Below are 26,052 nucleotides of genomic sequence, written 5' to 3' on the forward strand. Positions count from 1 at the left end.
GGAGCTTCTCCTTTTTTTTTCTTGCTATCCTTTAACATGTCTCCTATGACATTTTACCAAAATTCTCATAATGTGAGTCGGGTTTTGATTTCTTACAAACAAGCTTGTATCAAGGCACCATTTTCTTGACATTTACAGCATGTGAATGCATACTTGTTTATTCCGTCTCATCGGTGATACCTCAAATTGACAGCCAACACACTGCCATGGTTCTTGTGGTGACATTGTGAAAAGCGATATGGCACTATAGGACGAAACTGCCGAAATCCATGCTTTGCTCTGGATGTTCATTTCGGTACAGGATGTACATGAAAAAAGCTTCATTTGCTCAATCATTGTACGTCTTTGACTTTAATAAACGTTTTCTCGAGACTGAGAACCATTGACCCACGCTGTAAAGGCGATTAAAGTTGGATGCTTTGGGCTTCTTGTCTCAACAAGTTTTAACAGGCACTCTTTTGAGTTAAGGGCCTTTAGATTAGTAGCAAAGTACAGTATATGCTGAAGCACTGCATACCTATCACTGTTCGATGGAATCATTGATTACAGATGTATAGCGTTGTTACATGGGAATCCAACCCATTTTCAATATAATTTAGAGATGATTTGCTTGCTCAGCCAGACGTTTGCAACAATTCAATGTGGTCGCATCTCTTGCACCGCTGGATAACAACGCATTCGTACCTCTTATGGTGCTGTTGGCTTAACTTTAGGCATTCAGGGGATTTGTATTGTCAAGCATGGTTAAAATTGAGCGATTTCTATATATATATATATATATATATATATATAAAAAGAATGCGTCAACTATTGAATAATTCTTTAATACTTTCTATTATACAAGCGAATAGCTGAAGCACTGTATTCTAGGAATTTGTGCCACGAATAAGATGCCCTGAATTGTAATGTGCTTCTACTGCTGCAATAGGTACTCTCATCTGGACATGCAAACGGTTAATGAGTTATAGGCAGAGCAAATGTGCATCCGTGTCGTGAAGAAATCCCAAAATTGATGACAAATGTACCTAAAGGATATTACGTTCCTGCATTTTTATCTAATACCTTTTTGTATGTGGATGTTCTTCCGAAGCTTCCTACTGTCATACGGCAGTGTGCATTTCATGGAGATCCGACAACTCTAACCTAAGTGCTATAGGTATTTTTGGACGCGCAAGTCAAATTCAGAGAGTTGTTCCAGTAACCAAATAATGAAGCAAACTTCCTTGGGTGCGTTGTATTGTGTATGGGCTCGAGGCATTCAAGTGATCTTAACCATCTCTAATCACTGAGCTTTAAATCAACAACGTTTGTGAATATGCAACTTGTCCACACCAGTCATAGCGTGCTCACACACGGATCGACGACAAGGACGGTAGTTTTCATTGGTGTGTGCTATATGAGACATTTTTTCGAAGAGGGAGTAATGGATGAGTATCAATGTCTTTTATCTTTTGTTCTTTTCTCTCCTAAATACATCTCATCGTTCATTTACTCCACACTCCATCATGAAGACAAAAATCATCATCTCTGAGCCAACGGAAGTTATTGATCCTCTCATTACTGAGCTGGCAACCCGCATCGACAACAGCAAGCGAGTCTTGGTCATCACAGGTGCTGGTATATCATGCAGTAGTGGGATTCCAGTAAGAGAAACAGAACGTCAATGGATTTTGTAGAGGATATTAACACCAAGAGCACAGGATTTTCGTTCTTCTGATGGTCTCTATGATTTAGTAAAGAAGAAACATCCAAAGACTATGATGAAGGGGCAAGATTTATTTGATGCTATGCTATTTAGAGACAAGCGACAAACCGAATGCTTCTATACGTTTATGGCCGAGTTAAAATCAATGATATCAACAGCGATGCCCACAGCCACGCACTCGTTTATCCGGAATCTGCAAGAAAGAGGCAAATTAATGCGCTGCTATACACAGAATATAGACTGTTTAGAAGACCCCATAGACCTATCTGTTGTTAGACTGCATGGATCAATGGACAGAGTCAAATGTACACTGTGTGCTGCATCCTACGATTTCACAACTGATTATGAAGATCAGTTTAGAAATGGAAATCCACCTGTTTGTCCACAATGTGAGACCTACGACAATGAGCGCATACGGTTAGGGAAGCGCCAGCTAGCAATGGGCACGTTGAGACCCAATATCGTATTATACAACGAGGAACATCCAGAGGGCGAAACTATAGGAAAATTACAGACTACAGATTTGCGAAGGAAGCCAGATCTGATGATTGTAATGGGCACCTCTTTGAAGATCCCTGCTCTGAAGAAGTTTATCAAACAGGCAGCAAAATTGATTCATCATTCGTCGAAAAATGGAAAGGTGATATTCATTAATCGAACTGCCCCTACAAAGGAATGGGACAAAGTGTTTGATTATGAGGTGTTGGGCGATACAGACGATTGGGTCAACATGATTCAGCAGAAAATACAGAAGGCCGGGGAGAACGTCAAAATGGAGACAACAACGGCACCAGTAGAGGATACCAAAAAAATACCAACAAAGCGCACTGCTTCAGTTTCTCAGCTGCCACTGCCTGAAGTCTATCACAAACGATCGCCGAAAAGAGCAAATACAACTTCGCCTGCTATCAAAAGTGTCTGAGAAGCTCTGCCAATACATATGATACCCTCAATTGGCACTGTCGCAATAGCCTGAGCGATTTTATACCTTTCGCATGTATATAGTTTCGAAAAAAAAAAAAGACGCCTCATTCAGAATTGTACAGGAATAAAGCGTTGAACGATTAAATTTCAATTTGATTTATCTATTGCTGTTCAAATTTAGCCAGATTCTAAACAACGAGAAACGTATCACGGCGGTTCTGCACTGTAGCTTTGAATCAGCCTCCTTGAATTTATGAAAACGATTCATCTGACGGGAAGCAGGTACTCTAAGAAGGCGCCACCTTTCATGACGGAACTTTATCATTTGGTCAGTGATTTGTCCAATTGCCGTGGTATCCATTCCTTGATCTGCAGGCATGGATTTCTATGGAAGTCTCAGCCTTGTGTGTATACATAATTACCTTGTCCTGAACAAGGTTTTGTTATTGTGTGGAGAGACTCCCAAAGAAAGAAGATGCCGTACATGACCATTCGGCTTATACTCATCATGGCTTAGCCACTACAGCAAGAAGAATCATGGAATAAATAAATAAAACAAACAATTGCAAGCGTATATATACGTATGTGTGCAAAATGTCTTGAAATCTATCTCCTTTTTTTTTTTTTTCCTTCTCGATTTTACTTCTGTTTTTGATCTATTGACATTTAAGCCCACTTTCAACCTGAGGTGACTATGAAGAACATGTCTGAAATGAGGCTTCCGATACTCATGATTGCCATGACGCTGCTTTAGTAAAAATATACATATGGACATAACAGAAACGTCTTCAACACTTCCATCAACAATCATTGTCAACTCAACAGGTATTAGCTATAGTCTTGTGGCACACTAATTGTAATTTGTAACATGAATGTACATTTTGTAGTTGGAACCAATGGATTTTACACGGATTATCCGCGAAAGCCGCAGGAAACTTTCTTTAATTCACCGGACCGCATTGGTGTGGTAAATGCAACGGCAGAGCTTATCACGCATACAAACACTAAATTATACCCTCAAGATTGTTGGATGTGTACTAGGTACATTTATGTTCATATTCTTGCTTGTAGCAGCATTAATCACAGTCAAGCTAAGGCAAAAGAAAAAGCAGGAAATCCTGGTGGATGTGGATGATAGCATCGATGATTGGAAGTCAACAGAGAAATATCAGCACAGCAAAATCAGTCATGAGTACATTCATCACAATGCAGACAGAACTATAAAAAGCTTTTCACTGCTGGATCCGCATTCAGCATTTTCAGTAGCAGTAAAAAAAGCATCTGAAATACCAAACTCTCCCAGTTCGCCTAAGAAATAACCGTACTTTTGTGCAATAGTCATATAAATAAATTACAATAATGATGACAAGATCCAAACCCCATGATCGTACCTGATGGAGCATAATATCCAGCTTACAGTTGAGATAATTCTGTTTCTTTCCAAGAAGAAACATTGCTCTAGTACACATCGATTTACCAGACGCATTAGTCTGCTTGTCTTGCTGGAATCTGTATTCACTTGGGCTCTAAGAGTATGCTCAGGAACCGTTCCAGGCGACGTATAGGAACGGTCTCACAACGTCAAGCAGCAGCATCTACACTAATTGGTTTACACCAAACTGGAAAAATTCGATTAAACATGAGTAGGGCCACAAAGGACGCCAGGGTCAGTTTTATAAATCAGTCAGACAAGACCACGTTGATGCTTGCTACAGAGAACAATTGAATAAATCAGTGGAAACGAAATGAAGCTAGCATCCAATCATTCAAACGACATCACGTACGTGTAGATTGGGTCATGAATGCCACGCCCCCCCCCCCCCCTCCTTTTCTTGCTTTATTCGTCATGATGAATACCTAATGAGCCTTGGTATTTAGTGATTCAAGAGTTCCCCCCCCCCTGATTTTTCAACTGGATGAATGAAAGCTAATTTTGCTATTTCAGCTTAAATTTTAAGGTAACGGAAGGTACAAAAATCTTCATATGATGGGTAATTAATATCTTGGAGGTGATACAGACAAAAAATGCGGGGAACAAACGAACTAACATGTGAAGAACACTCAAGTGAAAGTATAAATATGCCCCTTTACAGGTCGACCATTCTCTCTTTCTTCTTTATTTTATTCTTTGAACAATAATGTCTTTTACCATCTCAAATAGACCAATTCAGTTACAAAGGCTAGTTCATCAATCAAATAAAATCAACCCGCAATGGCTGCCTACTCTGCTACTGAGAATCATGGGATATTCATCATTTGCAACGGCTATTGTGAGCATCGTTGTTTACTGGTACAAGAAGCAGCTTGCATACCAACAACAACAGCAACGCACCTCCAATGAGAGAGATACTGTAACACTGGATGAAGATCAATTGCATATGAACCCTAGAAAAAGGTTACATATTACAACAAATAAGAATGCTTTGATGATGAAAAGATCGAGCAGTACCTTCACAAATTTATCTAATCAAAACAGACAGGTAAAACAAATATTTGCACTCGGGAAACAATGCAATTGCTTACAGAATAAACAAACATTGCAGCTGTTTACACCCCCTCCTTCTCCACTTTCTCTGCCTTCTACTTCTCCAACTTCTGCTACAAGCATTACAAGCAGTCGATCTACATCCCCTTTGGGCAGCTGGAGTTCACGATTGCTGGATGGTGTCATATCCAACATTAGAGGAAAGAAGAAGCTTACCATCTCTTTGAAAAATGTACGTCATTTTGTGCGAATTATGATTGCCACCCTACTCACACCTGTTATTAGACGATTCTTTGGAATCCCTCAAGAGATGTCAATAGTCCAAATCATGCGTTTCACGAGAATACTGTTTCATTGCTAAACAAACTGGCTCAGGTTTACGATATATACGTCATTATTCACATGAATTCTAATGAAGAGCGTCATCAAATCCATCAACTGCTGGTAAATGCCAATCTCTTGAACCCTTTGGTGATTGACGAATGCAAAGTGCTTTGGTGCAGCTCTGAACAAGGAAAGCTACATGTAATCAATCACATAAATCCCTCTATTCATGTCGAAGGAGGCTGGGAGAATGATAGCGGCCTTAATATCATTGAGAATTTGCAAGTGGAGCGCATGATCTGGATTGGTCATCAACAGAAAGGTGTACCAATGAACAACACTAAAGTGAATGTTGAAGTTGCAGATCAAATACTTTATACCTCTATTGCCAAGCAAGTTGGCTTTTGCTAAATATACTCCCTTTTTTGAATTTAATAAAATATACCCACATTTGCTCGTTAAACATTCCATTTTGTTTTCATTGATTTCATTTGAGCTTGAATACACCCTATTGCCTCAAATCGCATTATGTGGTGGTTGCTTTATCCTTGTATCTATAGCCCTAACTTGATGGACCGTTCAGGAACCGCATTTGAATACCTTTCTTCTCTGCAGACAGAGCTAGTACTCAAAAGAAATCTACATGCCCATAAGTTGTTCTTAATTTTACTATATATGCAATGCTGTTGTTATCATTTTTATACCAGCTGCAGGAAGAAAGCCATCCAATCCCTAAATTTAAGAGTGGTTATGCTGTTCAAATTGATCCGTGCTAGGATTAGGCAACGAGTATAATTTCTCTTTGGACGATACAGACATGCCACTGACCGTGCATACTTGCGCCTTTTGGTCACTCAAACATACCCTTCTCGAAAGTAACCATTGTACCCATTCCTTAGTACAATTGTACAGAATTGAAATGCGCACCAAATGGTATTACTCTTAATAGTTTTTCCATCGCTTGTATATCATGCTGATTGATCATGTATGTCAGGGGTTTCAAACAAAAGCATCTATTTCTCATCATCACCACATCCAATCTAAAATCCAATTGCACCATCATCTTCTACGCAAAAAACTGTCATAGGAACATGTTGCTTTCAAAGCTCTAGCTCGAATTTCAAAATCGAAATTCAAAGAGAAAGTAAACCAAGCAGAGAAAAGCCAGCGAGCATGGTGGTTGTTTTATAGACTTTTGCAACGAAATTATTTGAGACCGTTTGATTCGCATGGCAAGTAAAAGGATTTTATCATAGAGAGTCTTGTTTTATCACTAGATTGGTCCTAAACAAAAGTGCATCAAGCATCATCTGTCCTATTGTCATCTTGTATAGCATCCGAAAGTTATAATCAGAAAATTTGTGCCAGCCGTTTCACAGCAAACAACCGTGCCTCTGTTTCAGCCCCTTGTCCAGTGCCTTTATTTAAGTATGCGACTTGTTTCAACAACGTTTTGGCTTCCATAACCATATGTAGTTTTACCTAGCGTACTGGATATTGTTGCTGTGTTGATGCTGCTATTGGCATTGCTTTTGATGGTGGCTAGCTACAAGTTTATCATAATGTCGTTTAGTATGCGGTTGTTGTGAATAGATCTCTCGTCGTCAGGTAGCTTGGTACGGTTGTTGGGATGCGCATGCCATTCGCTTTCCATTAAATGCAGACACAAAGCCAGCTGAGAGGTCGAGTTGCCTTCTACTTGCTCTGTTTCGACCAGCTGATGCGCCTGTTCGATTGTATTTGGAATAGGCCATTCATCATAGTATCTACTGCTATTGTTCACTTCAAGTTTGATCGCCCTATATAAACGCCCCAGGCTCAAAACATCTGCTGATGGCCCGCCTCAAGCCACTTGAACTCGGTCAACAAAGATCATATATTCGCGATGAGAAATAGGATGATAAGTTGCTTTTTTTTTTATTTGTATAGATATCATCAATTTCGGTCGTACTCGATCAAAATTGCGGGTTATAATAATAGCAGAAAAGAATTCTAAGGTTTAAAAAAATGAGAGAGCATTAATCTTTTGGCCACACTTGCAACGCCTTGTAACCATCAATAATCTCAATCAATTTCTCTTGCGTCAAATAAGGGACAGAGTAAGTAAATCCAGTTTCGCGTTCAATCTTGGAACCATCCACAGAGAGAGCATTATTGTACAATAATTCTTCATCGAGATAAGGCGATAAAGGTGTGTTGGCAATGCCATTGTTTTTGACAAGCTCTGCCCATGGCGCTAAATGTTTTTCATTGACAGCTTCAATAACAGCGTCCAGGTTTAGCTACATAAACATGTCAGTCAATTTTGACATGTGATTCATAGATTGATAGACACATGTCATGGTTATTTTTACTACCTTGGCAAAAGTGGAAACAACACTACCATGATAGCCTGTTTTGATATCAAAAATAGTCTGTAAGTGCTTGTTGATGGCTTCTTGATCTGTGTCCTGTTTATCGACCAGGTTGAAAACAGGCACTTGACCAGTGGCACCAATGTTGTTGTCTGTGTACCATTGTGCCAAATACCAACAGGCTCTGGACACATCATCCACATGCACCGTATTCAGCTTTAGGTCCTTGGACCACAGTAATTTCATTTCCTCATCCAGGTATTTGTAGATTCTGCCGATAATCAAACGTGGTGCTATTAAAACGAACGAGAAAACAGTAAATAAACATACTTTCACACATGCACACAAACAACAAACTTACTCAAGCCCAAAAGAGCACCTGGACCATAAACAACGGCAGGGCGAAGAATAATCAGGTTCAAACTAATCATGTACACTACGGTCAGCACTTGAACGATCCATGCAGCCCACTGATGCGGTACATACCCGTCAATCTTTTTTAATGCTTCCTCGGCCTTGTATTTGTGTTTGGCAATCACTGTCCAAGGGTTGATCTTTGATGTCTCTGTGGAGGCTTCCTGAAAGCACAGAGGTTCAGCCGTGAATGCAAAACATACAATCCAGACGCCACAAACTTACCTGGTTGCTGTCGTATACTTCTGCAGTAGACATTTCAATGAATAGTTTGACATTTCGCTTTGCTGCTTCTTTGGCGCAATTGACAGACAGGTTGAAGATGCGTTCTTGGTAGATTTCAGGCACCTGAGAATACTTGGTTTCAGCAGCAAAATTAAACACATAATCAAACTCTTTGCCATCCTCTCTATCGAAACAAGCAGCAATGGAGGCTGCATGACGTGCTTCATGAGTTTATGCGTGTATAAAGCGTCTTGAAGATTACCTTGATTGATCAAATTGGTTTGCTTGAATTCTATTTTGGAAAACTCGGTTTTAAATGTCTCTGACAAGTAGGCGGTTTGTGGCAACATCTTATCAGCAACTCGGATGTCAGCTACGAGGTTGCTTGTTGATAGATAATGGACAAAGTTTCTTCCAATGAAACCAACGCCGCCCAATACGAGCACATTTACTTTTTCATCCGAAGTCATCTTGTTTGGTTTGTGAGAGAGAGAGAGAGAGAGAGAGAAAAGGAGAGAAAACACAAGAGAGGTGACTCCGGAGAAGAGGTTTAACCCAGATGAAAGCACCAATTAGTACCTTGTAACACAATTGTATATGAATAAGATTTGTGAGTTGGAAAGAATAAGAATAGAGAGGAGTTTGTTGAAATTTGTAAACCCGGGGAAGAAGGGGATTTCTTTGATCTACGGGGCTGATTTGTATCTGATATCGCTTGATTTAGGTCAAACAAAGACAAGCCCGTCTTGCAGACATACGGCTAGTTGAAAACACACCTGTACCACAGATAGTCGACTGCAAAGAGTAATGTATATGACGCATAGCTTATATAATGTGTGTACATATACAAAACAGATAATGATGAAGATGCAAATTCTAACCTCAGCACTGTGATCAACTGAAATCATGGCATTGAAAGAAGGGTCAGGATGATGCTATTTACCACAACATAAATAGGCTATAAATACCAAGCCCTTGGAAAAATCGTGCGATGGATCCCCTTTTTCCTATCTTGCTTCTCTTTTTTTTTTTTTTTTTTTTCATAGTATTGATTTCGTAAAATTACAATTGTAATATAAGGTCAATCAGTTTGGTACGACTTGACCTATTTCACCACAACTTTATTGTTTCTTTTTTTCTCTCTCTCTCTCTCTCTTTTTCTTCTTTCTTGTAAATATATATATATATATAAGCGTCCTCCATGAGCTCCACAAATAATGCAACCACCACTGCTGCGTCTGCAGTGGGCCGTTCAACATCGCTACGTCGCAATATATCAAAATCATCGCAATCCGACCCCAATAGACCCAGGAGACAAAAGTCGCTCGTCAGGCCTGAGCGTGAAAGAAATGATCCAAATAGCCGTTTATACCATTATCGCCAAAGAGCCGCCAATGAACCTGATCACAACCATCCTAGCACTACTGGCAATCAGCCTCAGCCATCCCGTCCCCTACCGCCTACACCACAGCATCAGCAACAACCGCATGTGCAATTAGAGAGAAGACCTACTGCTCGTGAACAGTTTCTGAGACGTGGAAAGAGTATATTGGGCAGAGAGGAGAAGCAAGAAGATGGGGATCAGTTTGAACATGATAACGACAATCACAGCGCCGAAAAGAAGAGATGTCTTTCTGGATTCAGCCCTTGGATGACATACTGTCGCATTTTAACATGCTGTATACCCAAACCACTGCTCAGATGTGCTGGTACGTACAATGGGATATGTGATATCCGTGGAGGTTGTGGTGGGAGTCATTGTAGTGGGTTGATTAATCACCATGTATAAAAAGGAATTCCTGATGGCCCTGCGCAAATGGCTTGGCGTGAAAAAATTGGCCTAGTTTCGTTCATCTTGTTTATCATGGGTTGTGTTGGCTTCTTGACCTTTGGCTTTACGCAAGCAGTGTGTCCCATTCCACCATTGAGTGTGCGTGGAGGACAAGTCAGTCCAGGCTACTTGATCATATCAGGCTGGGCTTATATGCTGGCTGAATGGGAGCATCCTGCTGGGCCCACCAACGAGTCGACCAACATCTTGTATCCACCAGTGAATGCGGGTGGCATGGATGCTACATTTCTGTTTCAAACAAGTCAACCCGAGTGTGCACCTGTATTTATTCCCATTCAAGGTGATCAACAGATCTATTTTCCATGCCAGTTGTTCAATCCAAATGCGACCACCCCACCTGATCCTTCCCAATTTATGAATAGAACAGCTTGTCACTTATCCGGTAATGCGCGTAATGTTTACAGCAGCTTTCAGAGCCAAGGTGTGCCAAAATCCGCTGGTGGATTCGACAAAGCCGCGCGTGTGTACTATGACTGGAGCGATATTACAGCGGATAATGCGTTCACTGTTTATAACGGGTATTTGTGTATATTTTTGTGATCTACTGCGGGCATGAATTTAAACTATTTGATATATTAGAAACGTCCTGAATTTAAAACTGCTCTCATCGTTACCACCTGCTTATTTCCAGACAAAGCCCAATGGCTTAATTGCAGCCATCTTGCAAGATGTGAACCAGTTTGCCGGAAAGGACATTACAAGAATTGTCAACGCAAATAGAGCAAACGATGAGGGACAGTGGGAGCAAGAAGCAAAATGCCTGTCTGCTACCATCAAGGTGGGCTCGTTGGATACCATCAGCATTGGCTGCATGGCCTCCGATATTGTACTGTACGTGTCTCTGGCTGTCATTCTCGGTGTCATTGCCGTCAAATTCGCACTAGCTGTCATTTTTGGCTGGTTTCTGTCCTGGAAACTGGGCAATTTCAAGGAAGGCGAGTCGTATTCTGCCAGAATGAAGCGTGAAGCAGAAATTGAAAACTGGACAACCAACATGCAAGCTGGCGCACCACTTTCCAAGCCTCGCATTCAATCCCAATTCTACGGCGGCGCAAACAGCAGACGCAAGAGCCTGTTTCCTCAAACATCTCGCTTTACTCAACCTTTGCATGGCTCCACGCGCTTTGACACTGAAAAGTTAGCCAACGCATCATCTGTCTGGAGAACTCCAAATAGGTATTGTACTACTAGACATCTTATTTTTATCGCGGATGCCTTTATTTATACAAACACTCTATTCTTAGTGCATTGGAGGGTCATGTGAACCGACAATCCATGATGTATGGCATAGATGGATCTGGCAGACACTCTTCCTACATGCTGGGTGGCTCTTCGCCCGACGGCTACAACACCAGTCGCTCTTCTGTATTCTACAACACGCCTTCAGCCTCTGCTCGGTTCCTGGGCAGCGATCCTCATCACCATGCACGTCGCTCATCACTGACATCGTCTGACATGGCAAGCACGACGGATACCAACTCATCAGGCCCAGTTTGTCCCTTACCCATTTCACGCCATGCAGTGAGACAGCCTCCCTCAGACTACATGCCATTCAATTTTCCCCTTGCTCATACCATCTGTCTAGTGACCTGCTACTCTGAAGGTGAAGCTGGTATCCGTATCACGTTGGATTCGATTGCCACCAGCGACTATCCCAACAGCCATAAACTCTTGCTGGTGATTTGTGATGGTCTGATTACTGGTGCTGGCGAAACCATGTCCACACCTGATATCTGTGTCAACATGATGAGAGACCTGATCGTGCCTGCAAATCAAGTGGAGCCCTATTCCTACGTAGCATTAGCAGATGGCTCCCGACAGAACAACATGGCCAAAGTGTATGCTGGTTTCTACAAGTACGATGACACCACCGTTGACAAGGCACATCAGCAGCGCGTCCCTATGATTACCATCGTCAAATGCGGCACCCCTGAAGAGCAAGCCAAAGCAGGCAAGCCTGGTAATCGCGGCAAGAGAGATTCTCAAATCATCCTGATGCAATTCATGCAAAAGGTAATGTTTGATGAGCGTATGACAACCATGGAATACGAGTTCTTTAATGGCATCTGGCGTGTGGCAGGCGTGCCTCCTGATGCGTATGAAATTGTGCTCATGGTGGATGCAGACACCAAGCTATTTCCTGATGCGCTTTCAAGACTGATATCATGTGCTGTCAAAGACCCTGAAATTTCTGGACTCTGTGGTGAAACCAAGATTGCCAACAAGACAGACAGTTGGGTGACCATGATGCAAGTCTTTGAATACTATATCTCCCATCATCAATCCAAGGCCTTTGAGTCCATCTTTGGCGGCGTTACGTGTCTACCTGGCTGTTTCTGCATGTACCGTATCAAAGCCCCCAAGGGTCCAGATGGCTACTGGGTGCCTATTCTGGCCAACCCTGACATCGTTGAACGCTACTCTGAGAATGTGGTCGACACACTGCATAAGAAGAACTTGTTGTTGCTGGGTGAAGATCGCTATTTGTCTACATTGATGCTTCGCACCTTTCCAAATAGAAAGATGATGTTTGTTCCACAAGCAGTGTAAGTCATACAGTAGTGTGTATATGTGTACGTTTTAAGCTCACAATGGCCATGATAGTTGCAAGACCGTGGTGCCTGATACGTTCATGGTGCTGCTCTCACAGCGCAGACGTTGGATCAACTCGACAATTCACAACCTGATGGAACTGCTGTTTGTCCATGATCTGTGCGGTACCTTCTGCTTTTCAATGCAGTTTGTCATCTTTATGGAGCTGGTGGGTACGTTGGCTCTGCCTGCCGCCATCTCGTTTACCCTGTATCTCATTGTGATGGCCATCTTGGGACAGCCTGCCCTTATCCCACTCATCTTGCTGGCTTTGATCCTGGGCTTACCAGCAGTCTTGATTGTGATGACCAGTCGAAAGATTGTCTATGTTGGATGGATGTTGGTGTACCTGATCAGTCTGCCTATCTGGAACTTTGTGCTACCCACGTACGCTTACTGGCATTTCGATGACTTTTCATGGGGAGATACTCGTAAAGTGGAGGGTGCAAAATCGGACAAGAAAGGAGGTCATGCAGATAAAGATGGCGAGTTTGATAGCAGCGTGATTACCATGAAGAAATGGAGCGAATATGAAAAGGAAAGAAGAACAAAAGAGGCAATCGATCGTAACATGCCAATTCCACGTTTTCTAGACAAGCCTAAAGGGAACATGGATATTTTTCGAGATTCGCTCATGCCAAAACGATACAGCAAGACCGGCTCAGCAGGATCCAATGAATCAGACGTGCCACTCACTCAAATGGGATTTGTGTCGGGTTATGCCACCAACAAGCAACCTAGCAGTAAACCTGCTACTGCCATCAACGAGCGTGTGGTGGACGACTTGATGATTGAACAGAGGCCCGATAGAAAGGAGACCTCATCCTCTTCAAATGAATCATCGGTGGGACCCGACATTCCATTAACAACATTGCATTCACAAGAGGCCTCTGCTTTTAGCAGACCTCGTACAAGCTACAATGCGGGTTTAGCTAATTCCGGTATTGCTGACTACGATGCTGAGGAAGAGGATGATACAGACGAAGATGTATATCACCAAACAACACTACTATCACCCAACAACAGAACGACCTTCCATTCAAACAATCACGATCACTCAATGTGGTCCAATCCAGCACCTCACCACTATCAACCGGCAGCCACAACAACGGCGGACACATCGCTAGATTCCTCCTCCTCATCATCTACTAATATACCCTTGCCCCCCACCTCATGATGGCCCTAGATCATAAATTGTATAGTAGTAACAAATTGCCAAATAAAATAAAACCTTATGTTATGGATAAAATCTCTTGAAAAGGAAAATAATAACATCAGATGTTAATTCGTAAAAGCTTGCATATTTACCTGTGCATAAATAAAGTGCATGTTTTCAATCTCATATATATATATATATATATATGTATATATATAACTTGCTGCTTTTCCTATTTGCCACCATTACTACTCTGCTTGCTGCTCTTGCCTTTGGCTCAAAGAATGTACACACTAACTCATCTCTTCCAAAAGGAACTTGACCACAAGTAGGATTCTGGAATATCCAAAGTGTACGCAGTTGTACATGATTCCCAAATACAAATGTTATATTAAATATATCAAGAAAGCAGAGTACGACGTTGCACATTTTGCACTCGACTCGTGATACATGGATCCACTTATTCTATTCTTCTTTTCGTATATACAATACAACATGTTTCATTCTCTTTTCCCTCAAGAAAAAGGATGGCAATACATCATTCTCGACTCCATGTGGCAAAACAACACAACATTTGCCATCATGGGATTTAAACAAGGAAGACGCAATTTCTGAGCGATCTGTTTCTCTGTCTCTGTCTCTCTCTCTCTCTCTCTCTTTCTGGTTATGGTGCTAAGCAGATGTAGGTATTACATTCTCACCTGTTTTTATTTTCTTGATTTTGTACTACATCGGTCCTTAGTTTTTAACAAGGTTCAGGATAAAGAAAGGTTAAATTTCTTCCATGCACTAGGCTCTCTAAAGTCAGCGCAGATCAGAAAAATCAGCCATGATTCTGTTTCTTTTCACTTTTTCAGTGAGCATTCAATAAACGCTGCAAAGAAAAGAGAGGCAACAAAGGGGAAAAAAGCATGATGTATAACCCTGGTAACTTGATGGTTTTATAGGTCATGCTGCTTCTCGAGCCAAAACGCAACAACAAAGTGACCCAAATGCTTACCTTTTAAAGGACACTAGGTTTCTCACCCACCAATACATGTTGTTTATTATGCATTTATTCTTTCGTGTTACCATCTAGAGAAACAAGTGTCCATCGAGTTGTTTGTTATACTATTACCTATACAGTACCCTACATGTGATTTGCAATATAAACGTAACTAGATGGACATGTAAAGGAGAGGAAAATAAGTTTAAGCGTTCTATGGAATTCAATCATGGGAAATCATTGCTAACCTAAAACTCTTGATCTATGATGCCGCCGCCGACCTCCCTCTCCCCCCCCCCCTCTCTTTCTCTCCATTTCCGTCCTCTCCTGTTGCCCTGGGATGAATGATGACACTGCTTAGTTTTGTTTGGTTATTTTAAACAAATATTCCCATAAGACATTAGTGTAGCCATATCCATCTCTCTAGATCAAGAAAACCCTGCAGAACAAGTAACAATAGGCGTAAAAAAGAAGCCTTGATGTCGTCGTTTTGATCATCCGCCTGCAACCACAACATCTCTTTGTCTCTCTGTCCGTTTCCAAGGTGGTACTAATCAGACGATAATTAAACAGAGTGGTTTGCAAATCTATCATACATTGAATTCAATCGTTTTTCCGTTGAATCAGATCACACAAGCTATAAAGATAAAATCCAATTTCTTCTCTCTTTTTTCCCCTCTCTCTTCTTTCTCTCTCTCTCTAACCTTTTCTTTTACTTTCTTCTTTCATCACCGCCCCCCCCCCTTCAGCCTGTACACATACCTCAGAGTTTCATCAGTATCAAGTAGTGGAAGTTTTTTATAAAGAGAAAAAAAAAAGCCAAGAAAAAATGTCAAACGAGGAAAAGATTGAAGTTCGATCTGATGTCAAGCCAGACGAGGACAAGAAGGAGGAAGCTCAATTTGAGGATCATGAGCATGTTGAGCATGAAGATGAGATCTCCCCGGAACTAGAGCTGCTATTGCACACGGATCCCTCCACTGGCTTGTCTGATACAGAGGTCGCTGAGCGCACTGAAAAGTTTGGTCTGAACGAGTTGCCTGAAAGAAAACAAAACCCCATCATCAAGTTCTTGCTGTACTTTACTGGTCCCATTGCCTACTTGATCGAAATTGCTTGTATCATTGCTGCTGTTGTGGGTGATTGGCTTGACTTTGGTATCATCTTGGCCCTGTTATTCATCAATGCCTTGATCGGTTTCATTGAAGAAGCAAAGGCTGAATCTGCTCTGGATGCACTTCGTCAAACCTTGGCTCTCAAGACAAGATGCTGGAGAAACGGTGAACTCATTGAAATCAATGTCAAGGAGCTGGTACCTGGTGATATCATTGTCCTTCGTATTGGTGATATCGTCCCTGCTGATGCAAAGCTTTTGGGTCTTGGTGTCAATGGTGAAGTCAATGAAACTGAACTCCAAATTGATCAATCTGCTCTTACTGGTGAATCGCTCCCTGTGGCCAAGAAGAAGGGCTCTACTGTATTTTCTTCCAGTATCGTCAAGCAAGGTCAAAACTTGGCTGTGGTCACCAAGACGGGTATCAACACGTTCATCGGACGCGCTGCCAACTTGATTGCCATTACAAACGAAGAAGGCCATTTCCAAAAGATCATTGGTAAAATCGGCAACGTCTTGATTTGGTCTACTGTTGTCCTTGTGCTCATCATCTTGATCTACCAATTGGTCCGTTTCCGTGGCACACCTGCTGGTAACTGGAAAAAGGTGCTTGAACACTGTCTTGTATTGACTGTTGCTGCTATCCCTGTTGGTTTGCCTACCGTCATGTCTGTTACCATGGCCCTGGGTGCCAAGCAACTTGCTCAAAAGAAGGTGATTGTCAAGCGTCTTACTGCTGTTGAAGAACTGGCCTCTGTCTCTGTCCTCTGCTCTGACAAGACGGGTACATTGACCTTGAATGAACTGACTTTTGATGAACCCTGGTTGTCTGGTGACTACACTGCAGACGATATCCTCCTCTATTCTTACCTTGCTGCTGAATCTGGTGCTAACGATCCTATTGAATTTGCCGTCCGTCGCGCCGCTGAAGGCTCTCTTGAAATCCTCAAGACTCGTCCTGCCAAGTCCTTGGGTGTCCCTGGTTACAAGGTCACTGCCTTCCAACCCTTCAACCCCACTACCAAGATGACTGAAGCTACGATTCTGGATTTGGCCACCAACCAATCTTTCCGTGTCGCCAAGGGTGCTCCCCAAGTGATTACAAAGCTTGCTGGTGGTAGCAACGATGCTGTTAATGCTGTCAACTCTCTTGCTCGTCGTGGTCTTCGTGCTCTTGGTGTTGCCAAGACTGTTCCTGGTGACCTCAACAAGTTTGAGCTCGTTGGTATGATCTCTCTTTTGGATCCTCCTCGTCCTGATTCTGCTGCTACTATTCGCGATTGTAACATTCTCGGTGTGGATGTCAAGATGATTACTGGCGATCAGCTCATCATTGCAAAGGAAGTCGGTGCTCGTCTCGGTATGGGTCGTGTCATCTTGGATGCTAACCATTTGGTGGATCCTACCAAATCTGAAGAGGAAGTTACTGAGCATTGTCGTCGTGCTGATGGTTTTGCTCAAGTGATCCCCGAGCACAAGTACCGTGTCGTTGAGCTACTTCAGAACAAGGGTTACTTGGTTGGTATGACTGGTGATGGTGTCAATGATGCTCCTGCATTGAAGAAGGCTAATGTTGGTATTGCTGTTGAGGGCTGTACCGATGCTGCTCGTTCTGCTGCTGATATCGTGTTGCTTGCTCCTGGTTTGTCCACTATCATCGATGGCGTAAAGACCTCTCGTGCTATTTTCCAACGTCTTCGTTCTTATGCTCTCTACCGTATCACCTCCACTATCCACTTTTTGTTGTTTATGTTCATTATCACTTTGGTTGAGAACTGGAACATGCCTGCTATTTTGTTGATTATGATTTGTGTATTGGTAGGTTGAATGTGCGTGTGTGTGATATGCGTCATCTGCTATAACTAACATGTTATTAGAATGATGCTGCTACTTTGGTCATTTCTGTTGATAATACTGAAATTTCTGAGCGTCCCGATAAATGGAGAATTGGTCAATTGCTTACCATGTCCACTGTATTGGCTGTTCTTCTCACCGCTCTCTCATTTGCTCACTTTTATATTGCTCGTGATGTCTTCCATGTTACTCCTTTCGAGCTGCACTCCATCATGTACCTCCACATCTCCTCTGGTAAGACTCGCCATCTCAGCGTGTGAACTATATCATCTAACCCTTTTTCTACGTTTAGCTCCTCACTTTGTCATCTTCTCTACTCGTGTTCCCGGTTATTGGTACAAGAACATTCCTCATTGGATCTTCACTGTTTGTATCCTTGCTACCCAAGTGCTCGCCTTGTTCTTCTCTGTTTATGGTGTCTTTGGTGAGAGAGAAGAAGTCGCTCCCTGTGGTTGGCCTTGGGGTATTGCTGTCCTTGCCATCTCTCTAGTTTACTTTATGATTCTCGATGTTGTCAAGGTCTGGCTCTTCCGTAGATGGAGCTTTGAACTCACTGCCAAGTTGTCTCCTACTCCTAAGCGTAAGGCTAAGCTGGCTGCTCGTGGTAAGGAAGCTCTGCAAAGAGAACGTTTGGAAAATGCTTGGAAGAAGGTCATTGACCCCGTTGAAGCTCATCAAATGGTTGCTGCCTTCAAGCTTGCTGCTCAATGAGAGGCCGATTTTTTTTTGAACAAGAAAGCAAATAGCTTTTATATTATATTATCTAATACACTACTACTATTACTACTACTGCTGCTACTGCTATACTACAAATCTACATCCTTCTTTGTTACCCCCATCCCCCTTTACTTTGTTCAATGTGTATTTATTTAAACAACAAAAAAATCCAAATCTTTATATAAAGCCTATTTTCTTTATGTTTATTACATTCAGCTTCTTTTTTTCAGTTATGTAAGGCTGTCTATATGTGGGAAATATTCCTCAGTGAGTACAGGTGCGTTGGCACACATCTTTAGATTCTTAGAATGGGCCACTCATGTCCAATGAAATATCGTATTAGCCTTCCTAAATGGTGTGGTAGTGCGTAAAATTGTATGTGGTAACTCATACTATCAGCCATGTGTCCACCTAATATGAACTCTCTCCATTTGGAAAGATGGATTGCGTGTATTTTGATAAGGGTTAGCATCATTGGTTTTTCTTAGGCTTTGTGTGCAATGATGCATACCCTAAGCTCTAGTATTGGATAATTTAATTTAGAGACAATTCTTGTATTCTGTGCTTGATAAAGCACTATTGTCATACCAGTCTGATTTGCGTTTCAGATATAAAACTGTGGCTAACTTTGACGGGATCAAACTCGCATCTTTTGTACCTGAATCTTGCTCAAGCGTTGATTTGTGAGCCCTGCTGTACAAGTCTCTCTTCATTTGCAGTTCGATTCACAAGCATTACGCACTTTTTTCCAAGGAAATTCACAATTCTCCTTGCAATCCGTTTCTCAGTGATTGGATGATAGAAATCATGCTCATGGCGTTTCATTGGACAAGTCATGCCAATCAGAAAGTTTGTTTATGCATCTACTCCAAGTATGTTTCCGTAAGCTAGTCGGCCGGAAACGTCAAATCTAATAGCATATTTCTGGCTATCAGAATCTATCTCATCGAATCAACATCTATAAACTGAATTTTTTTTCTGCTGCTTTAAGGTCCAAATGTAGCCATACAGTCGTCCCAAACAAATGCGGTAACATTGACCTATAAGAGAGTTTTACAGTAGCGAAGCAAAGATGCAAAACCAGAGCAACTAAGCATCTACCCCAATATTTGGTAACATTAATCTTAATGAGGAATTTACCGTAGCGAAGCGAAGGTGCATAACCATAGTATTCAAGCAGCAAAATCAGTTTTTCATTTCCATTATTAATAGCTTACCAACAACATAACGCATCAAAATTTGCATGAGTTAGCCTTACCAAAATTAATATTCCTCCTATTCGAATTAGAAGTTGCACAGGCTGCAGAACTGCCCTTCCCGAAGACTTCAGCTACCAAAGATGTGCTTCTTGTCGTGTAAATACAAGCTATAAAGCAAAACATAACCAAATTGGACAGCTTTCAAGCCTTCAGATCTTGACATGTAGACCTTTCTGAGCCACCGGAATGACGCCAAACAATTGTACTTGAGTAGCAGTAACTTCCTGACACCTTTGCTCAACTTTTTGAGGACCTAAAAAACATGGTCAAAAATCCATCAAAAAGCATGAGGGACACCTCATGGTTTTCATTGAAAATCAAACGATCGCATTTTTCACACTGAAAATGAAGACCTTTACTATGGTATATATCAAATCAAAATGTTCCTCTCGATCCAACGCAACTTCTGAAACCGCTTTTATGAGGTTTTCATATGCAAAATATGGCTATTTTCGCAAAAAACCTCATTTCAAATTTTATTAAATTGCTCAATAATTTCAGTCAAACTATTTATTATAATTAGCATCATTGGAAGCGCCTTGGAAAGTACTTCAAGAATGTATTAGGGACCGAAGGGTGATCATCACAATTTATATAGTCGAAAATCGCGAAATAGTTGAAAGAAGTCGAAAAAAAACAGAATTTGGCCAATCTTGAACAGAAAAAAAAAAAAAAAAAAAACTGAGCTCGAATTAATTTTGGCGGCGGCGCTGCTGCTGGCTGACACAGTTGCCTTTCTGATGATAACAATGACTATTAGGATGCTAATTAAATGAGGAACATGGATTCGAAAGGACAATCGCTTAGCTTGAACACTTTTTCTTTTGCTTTTTTGAGAGGTTTCTCCTATAAAGATATCTTTTGCGATGGCAATCGCTCAAAAAAGTCGCTGTAGATCTTATACAAGTCCTGTATTTACGCTGACCAGCTTGATGTCCCATCTCGAGTAACATCAGCGAATGGTATGGCAGCTCTACTACCTGAAAATGTGGCGTACAAATGCTGTATAAAACTTGAACTCCCACATTGTCTCAATATTAGTTTTTGTTTGATGTTAACATATACGCAAAGAGGGTGCCAAGCGGCATACCTCCCTCCTGGCTCTAATATAGCCTTTTTTTTTTACTATTATTTGATTATTTAAAATCTATTTGATATATCAAAGTCTTAATATCTCTGATTTGAAATGTCTTTGACAAGGTCCCGCAAGGAGACGCCGTCATCAAGCGTAGCGAGACAGATGGGCTAGTAACCAGAATACTCGCAAATGCAGAATTATTCGTTGATATTCATAGCCTAGAAACAGTGATCTGTATATTTCATGTATTCAACAAATAACTTATTGCGACAAGGAAAACATTGATCAGCTCTATCTCGTTCTACGAAAGCAAATTAGTTAGATTTCATAAAAGATGTTGTAATATACAAAAGAGAATTGAATGTCATATCTTCTAATAATACATTACTAATATAGCTGCGCAATAAAAATGACAATTTCACTGTAGCATACATGAATCTCACTTTTGCACTTTAGTTATTACATAATAATCATTCATTGGTGATATATAACAGTGAAACTGACTTTTTTTTTTGGGATGCTTTACATCTATAAAAGGGAGCAATTCATGTACGGGCACGCAGCATGCTTGTACTGCCTCTCACTACCCAAAAAATTTGCAAAACACAGCAAAATTCAGAGACATATGAACCGCATTTTCTCGTGTTATAAGCAGTTCTATACTGCCAGAATAGCACCAGATTGTTGCTTTCATTTAGCAGTTGCTTTTTGACGCCTTTGCTCAACTTTTTTGGAATCGTCGAAAATTGATTCAAAACCATGAGTGGTATACCTCATAGTTTTTATCGAAAATCGAACGATCGCGTTTTTGACTCCAAAAATGAAAACTTTTGTTAAGGCATATATTAGGTCAAAAGATATCTCTCGATCCAGGGGAGCCTCTGAACTCTTGTTTGTTAGACTTTCATATGTAGAAGCTATACATTTTCGTCATAAACCTCATTTCATATTTTCTGATATTGTTCGATATGCATGTTCATAACATCCTTCACAATTAGCGCCATTGAATGCGCCTCGAAAAGCACTACTAAAAAGCTTAAGAAGACATGGCATATTTTTTGCAATTTACATAGTCGAGGAAGACAAACGATGCTTTTTGAAGCCCATAACAAGGGAATAGCGCATAGAAAGCTACTACCACTTATATTGCAGCTTATTTTTGCTTTGCCTTGCGTGCTCTTGTGTTTGATGAATCAAAATGTTGCAAATTTCTCATTTAAATTATAAGCCTAATGCGAAATACGAAATGTATACTTGTCAAGGTATTAATTTCACTCGTACATGACACAAAACTTTCCCCTCTTGATAAAGAAAGAGAAATTAACTGATGACTTTTAACATGTAATCAAATGGAGAGAAGGGTACATGTAATGCTACAGTTTCACCAGAGTTGCAGGTTGCATAAATTGATAAAAGGGGGAGGGCGCATGCTGAGCATCTCTGCTTTAGAAACAATTTGATGCACAAGTAATTTCATGTCGCAATAACAAGCTATCAGTGTTCGATTATAACTTTGAATATTAAGCACATACTTATATTTCAAAGGCAAATATCGGCTCTCTCTCAAGATTCAGATCAGACACCATCAGTAAATGTTCCACAGACGCTGTTCCCCCGTACTTCTCTTACTGTTTTTGGGTTTACTTCGCATTAAGCTTTTTGTGATTGATGTGTGAGAAAAAGAGAGCCTTTACCGAAGCGCTGTGGTACGTTTGACCGGGAGGAGCCGCAAGAAATCTTTGATTGCACTACTTTGATAGCGCTAAACTTGGCAAATTAATACTGTGCTCTATATTGTTTAAAGAGGTCTAGAATTAAAAGACGTTGAAAGATAAGATCGCTCATTGGGTGCAATGAGTTTGCTCCAGAAATCATTACTAAAAGCGAATAGACTGCAAAGCTATTGCTTATCGCCTTACAATAGCAGCATCAATACGTGTATGCCATTATTTTAGTGGCCAGATAATAAAAGTAGTATGCATCGATGAGCATGATAGTGGCTATTGTTTTTTCAAATTGGACACCACACTATATTTTATATGTACAAGGACAAGGACAAGTAGCACCGCTTTCTATACTAGCTAGCAAGTCTATATGACACATGTATCTTGTTTTCTTTATACAATAATGTAATATATAAGAGAAAAAGGTTTATCTAGCATCAATAAAAAGAAAGGAATTAGAGTTTCATATATAAGCACTGGCCAACACAAAAAAAAAAAACTCCATGTGAACATCATGATCTTCTCTGGTTGCAGGCACTGAACCTGATTTTAATATACGAATCACTCTGGCAATACCTGCACAAAACAGCTTGCTATCATTTTTCACATGGCTTGTTAGTATAAATATAACTGATTCAAAACTTAAAACCCTAATATACACATTCAATTGCTACAACAAACAAGTTACGCCCTCACCATCTCATTCATACTGTTCATCATTTTATGACGGAATATCCTGCTCCATTCTCACGCTATTAACACCATCTTCTTATCTATCTTGTTTACATCCCACTCTCTCTCTCTCTCTCTCTTTCTTTCTCTTTTATCTTTTTCATCATCTCGATTATTTAACCAAAAAAAAAATGGGTAAAATGCTTCTCCACCAGCTCACAGAGAATGGTATGTACATCAAGGCGATTGCATAGACCAAGAGATAGATCGAGCACTTTCTCGATTCAATTGATCTCTTGTCTCATTCTCCAGTCATCACTAACAGAACGATATTAGGTCAAAACGATGCAGTGAAGCCATCTGAAGCCAACGGTGTCTCACATGAGAAAAGCGGCCAAGATTTCGTCAACCGCATCACCTCTATTCCTCTGGTAAAGGACGGTGTTATGACAGCTCACACCATTGCCAACAAGACCTCGCTCGGTAGATTTGCCTTATCCACTGCAAATTCAACGTTGAGCACAGTTGCTCAGTACGCATCAAACAATCAGCCACTCCAAAACTATTATCAAGCATATGTACAGCCTCAAATCAAGAAAGCGGACGCCTTTGGATGCCGTTCACTTGATACGTTGCAAACCAAAGTACCTATTATCAATCAACCTAGCGCTGAAATTATCCACACGTTGACCGAACCGCCCAGCAAGATTATCAATGGCGTTAAAGTTAGAATTAATAGCACCGTTGAAACTGTCACTCATCCAGCACATGTTGTTGTACAAAATGCCAACAAGAGACTTACAGTTGCCGTGAATAATCTTGAGGGCGCTGTCGACAGATATTTGCCTCCTCCCACCTCAAATGGCCATAGTGTTAAATCAAACGGCACTACTAAACATACAAACAAGGACGTTTCTGCCACCAATAACCAAATAATGCGAGTGTATGGTGTTATGAACGAAGCATCTCGCCGATTGACGGTTAAAGTGTCTGATCAAGTCAGCCGATCTACATCTGGCATTCCTAAATCTCGAGAAGATGTGTCTCAGCTGGCTTTGGTCCAGAAGTTACAAAAAAACATCAAGCTTATTCAAGACACGTTGGCTGAATCTGTCACTGTCTACAGCGAGGCTGCCCAGAGACATTTACCCAGCTCTGTCACTACAAGCGCTACTCGAGCCAGCGAATTGGTTGCACAGTTTACGCAGAACATCCAACAACAGGTTGCTGGCTTGACAGAATACATCAAATCTCCTCAGGTCCCTGAATGGTTGAAGCAAAGATTAACAACTGTCGTTGGCACTATCAACCAACAACTGGCATCGATCAAGACTGAACTTGCTCGCACCGATATCACTTATATTGAAAAGGCTAAAGGCGTCGCTGGTAAACTCCAAGAACAGATTTTACCTTTGTTGGAAAACATGAACTCTCAAATCAAGAGCTACGTTGATTTGGTTAAAGAAAAGGCACAGCATGAAATGAATACACCTCTTCATTACTTTGGCCTCGACCAAAAGATGAAAGCCGATTAAATGATCTGACATTTGCCCTCGATTCCCCTTTCACACTGTTTACCACCTCATTCACACTATACTTAGCCATATTTTATATACTCTTCTAAAGCTTTTCCACCTTCTTTTGTAATACAAAGCTCCCAACATCTCTCTCTCTCTCTCTTTTTTCTTTTTTTTTTTTTTTTGCATACTCTATCATAAATCCAAATAAAATTTTATCAACAGTTCATCAAAAATCTTCAAATAGACTTCTCGACAATGGCATCAAGTAATAGTGATATCTTACAGCCTTTATTTTACATATTTTCCTTGTATATATACAAAATTTTATTTCTTATCCTGATTTCCCTCTGGTGCGACAGGAGGTGTCTCTATAACGACATTGAATGCACCGTTCTTGCCTCTCTCAGTGACAATCATCTTTTCATCAGACTTAGATCTTGAGTCTGTAGCCTTGACAATCAATCTCATCTTTTCAATCTTTTGTTTTCTTTCCATTTGACATCCTTCAAAAGAAATCACGGAAACACCACAGAATGTACCAACGGCCCAATTGGCAGACGTAGGGACCATGCGCTTTGTAGCGAAACGAACAGCTCCCACAGTGATACCAGCAACTATATGTCACTCGTATTAGCACATTCCCACTCTGAATTTGGTCTCCAATCACTCACCTATTCCGTACAACAAGGCATTACGAGCGCAAGGAATACGATTGACATCTTTGAAATCCTCTAATTTGACAGTCTGATGACCACGGTATCAACATCCCCGACTCTCGTTTGTGGATCTCACTCATCTTACCTTGAGAGCATCGATCAACTTGGGTGATTCTTGATCTGATGAAGAAGAAGACGACATGTTGAAATAATATGGAAAAGAGAATAGCGCAACGCTTACCGTAGCATGAATCTTGCGCAAAGTTAAGCTATGAAATGGAGTTTCAATGGCATTGGAATGACATCAACGGACCACGGTCAACCCTAGGTTTTGAATTGCCCGAGGCCTCATTCAGGGCGAGCAGTACTTGGATCGGAGTGAAGGCCGCATCAGACTATAGCATTTGGAGAGCATTTAGACCCACACACCCAGTCAGTCAGT

General features: G+C 41.0%; 8 protein-coding genes across 8 annotated transcripts; 6 read left to right on the forward strand and 2 right to left on the reverse strand.

Moving 5' to 3' along the window:
- Window positions 1-1,505: 1,505 nt before the first annotated feature.
- ATC70_013434 (uncharacterized protein) lies at window positions 1,506-2,627 on the forward strand (the record flags this gene model as incomplete). The annotated part of the gene is made up of 2 exons (XM_064832598.1): window positions 1,506-1,643; window positions 1,701-2,627. The coding sequence occupies 2 exons, from the start codon at window positions 1,506-1,508 to the stop codon at window positions 2,625-2,627; spliced, it is 1,065 nt and encodes a 354-aa protein (XP_064678857.1).
- A 769-nt stretch (window positions 2,628-3,396) lies between these two features.
- Window positions 3,397-3,948, forward strand: ATC70_013435 (uncharacterized protein; the record flags this gene model as incomplete). Its single annotated transcript, XM_064832599.1, has 3 exons — window positions 3,397-3,454; window positions 3,517-3,596; window positions 3,652-3,948. 3 exons carry the CDS (start codon window positions 3,397-3,399, stop codon window positions 3,946-3,948), a joined length of 435 nt encoding a protein of 144 aa, XP_064678858.1.
- A 921-nt stretch (window positions 3,949-4,869) lies between these two features.
- ATC70_013436 (uncharacterized protein) lies at window positions 4,870-5,849 on the forward strand (the record flags this gene model as incomplete). The annotated part of the gene is made up of 3 exons (XM_064832600.1): window positions 4,870-5,109; window positions 5,173-5,346; window positions 5,400-5,849. 3 exons carry the CDS (start codon window positions 4,870-4,872, stop codon window positions 5,847-5,849), a joined length of 864 nt encoding a protein of 287 aa, XP_064678859.1.
- A 1,607-nt stretch (window positions 5,850-7,456) lies between these two features.
- On the reverse strand, window positions 7,457-8,901 carry ATC70_013437 (uncharacterized protein; the record flags this gene model as incomplete). Its single annotated transcript, XM_064832601.1, has 6 exons — window positions 7,457-7,720; window positions 7,796-8,085; window positions 8,154-8,215; window positions 8,279-8,370; window positions 8,432-8,640; window positions 8,694-8,901. 6 exons carry the CDS (start codon window positions 8,899-8,901, stop codon window positions 7,457-7,459), a joined length of 1,125 nt encoding a protein of 374 aa, XP_064678860.1.
- Window positions 8,902-9,632: 731 nt separating this feature from the next.
- Window positions 9,633-14,052, forward strand: ATC70_013438 (uncharacterized protein; the record flags this gene model as incomplete). Its single annotated transcript, XM_064832602.1, has 5 exons — window positions 9,633-10,140; window positions 10,225-10,801; window positions 10,863-11,459; window positions 11,528-12,829; window positions 12,888-14,052. The coding sequence occupies 5 exons, from the start codon at window positions 9,633-9,635 to the stop codon at window positions 14,050-14,052; spliced, it is 4,149 nt and encodes a 1,382-aa protein (XP_064678861.1).
- A 1,793-nt stretch (window positions 14,053-15,845) lies between these two features.
- On the forward strand, window positions 15,846-18,695 carry ATC70_013439 (uncharacterized protein; the record flags this gene model as incomplete). Its single annotated transcript, XM_064832603.1, has 3 exons — window positions 15,846-17,948; window positions 18,008-18,218; window positions 18,277-18,695. 3 exons carry the CDS (start codon window positions 15,846-15,848, stop codon window positions 18,693-18,695), a joined length of 2,733 nt encoding a protein of 910 aa, XP_064678862.1.
- Window positions 18,696-23,625: 4,930 nt separating this feature from the next.
- ATC70_013440 (uncharacterized protein) lies at window positions 23,626-24,969 on the forward strand (the record flags this gene model as incomplete). Its single annotated transcript, XM_064832604.1, has 2 exons — window positions 23,626-23,662; window positions 23,771-24,969. 2 exons carry the CDS (start codon window positions 23,626-23,628, stop codon window positions 24,967-24,969), a joined length of 1,236 nt encoding a protein of 411 aa, XP_064678863.1.
- A 309-nt stretch (window positions 24,970-25,278) lies between these two features.
- On the reverse strand, window positions 25,279-25,812 carry ATC70_013441 (uncharacterized protein; the record flags this gene model as incomplete). The annotated part of the gene is made up of 3 exons (XM_064832605.1): window positions 25,279-25,568; window positions 25,626-25,698; window positions 25,756-25,812. The coding sequence occupies 3 exons, from the start codon at window positions 25,810-25,812 to the stop codon at window positions 25,279-25,281; spliced, it is 420 nt and encodes a 139-aa protein (XP_064678864.1).
- Window positions 25,813-26,052: the final 240 nt, after the last annotated feature.

This window comes from Mucor velutinosus, assembly GCF_035048745.1.
Source record: "Mucor velutinosus strain NIH1002 chromosome Unknown tig00001575, whole genome shotgun sequence".
Classification (NCBI taxonomy): Eukaryota; Fungi; Mucoromycota; class Mucoromycetes; order Mucorales; family Mucoraceae; genus Mucor; species Mucor velutinosus.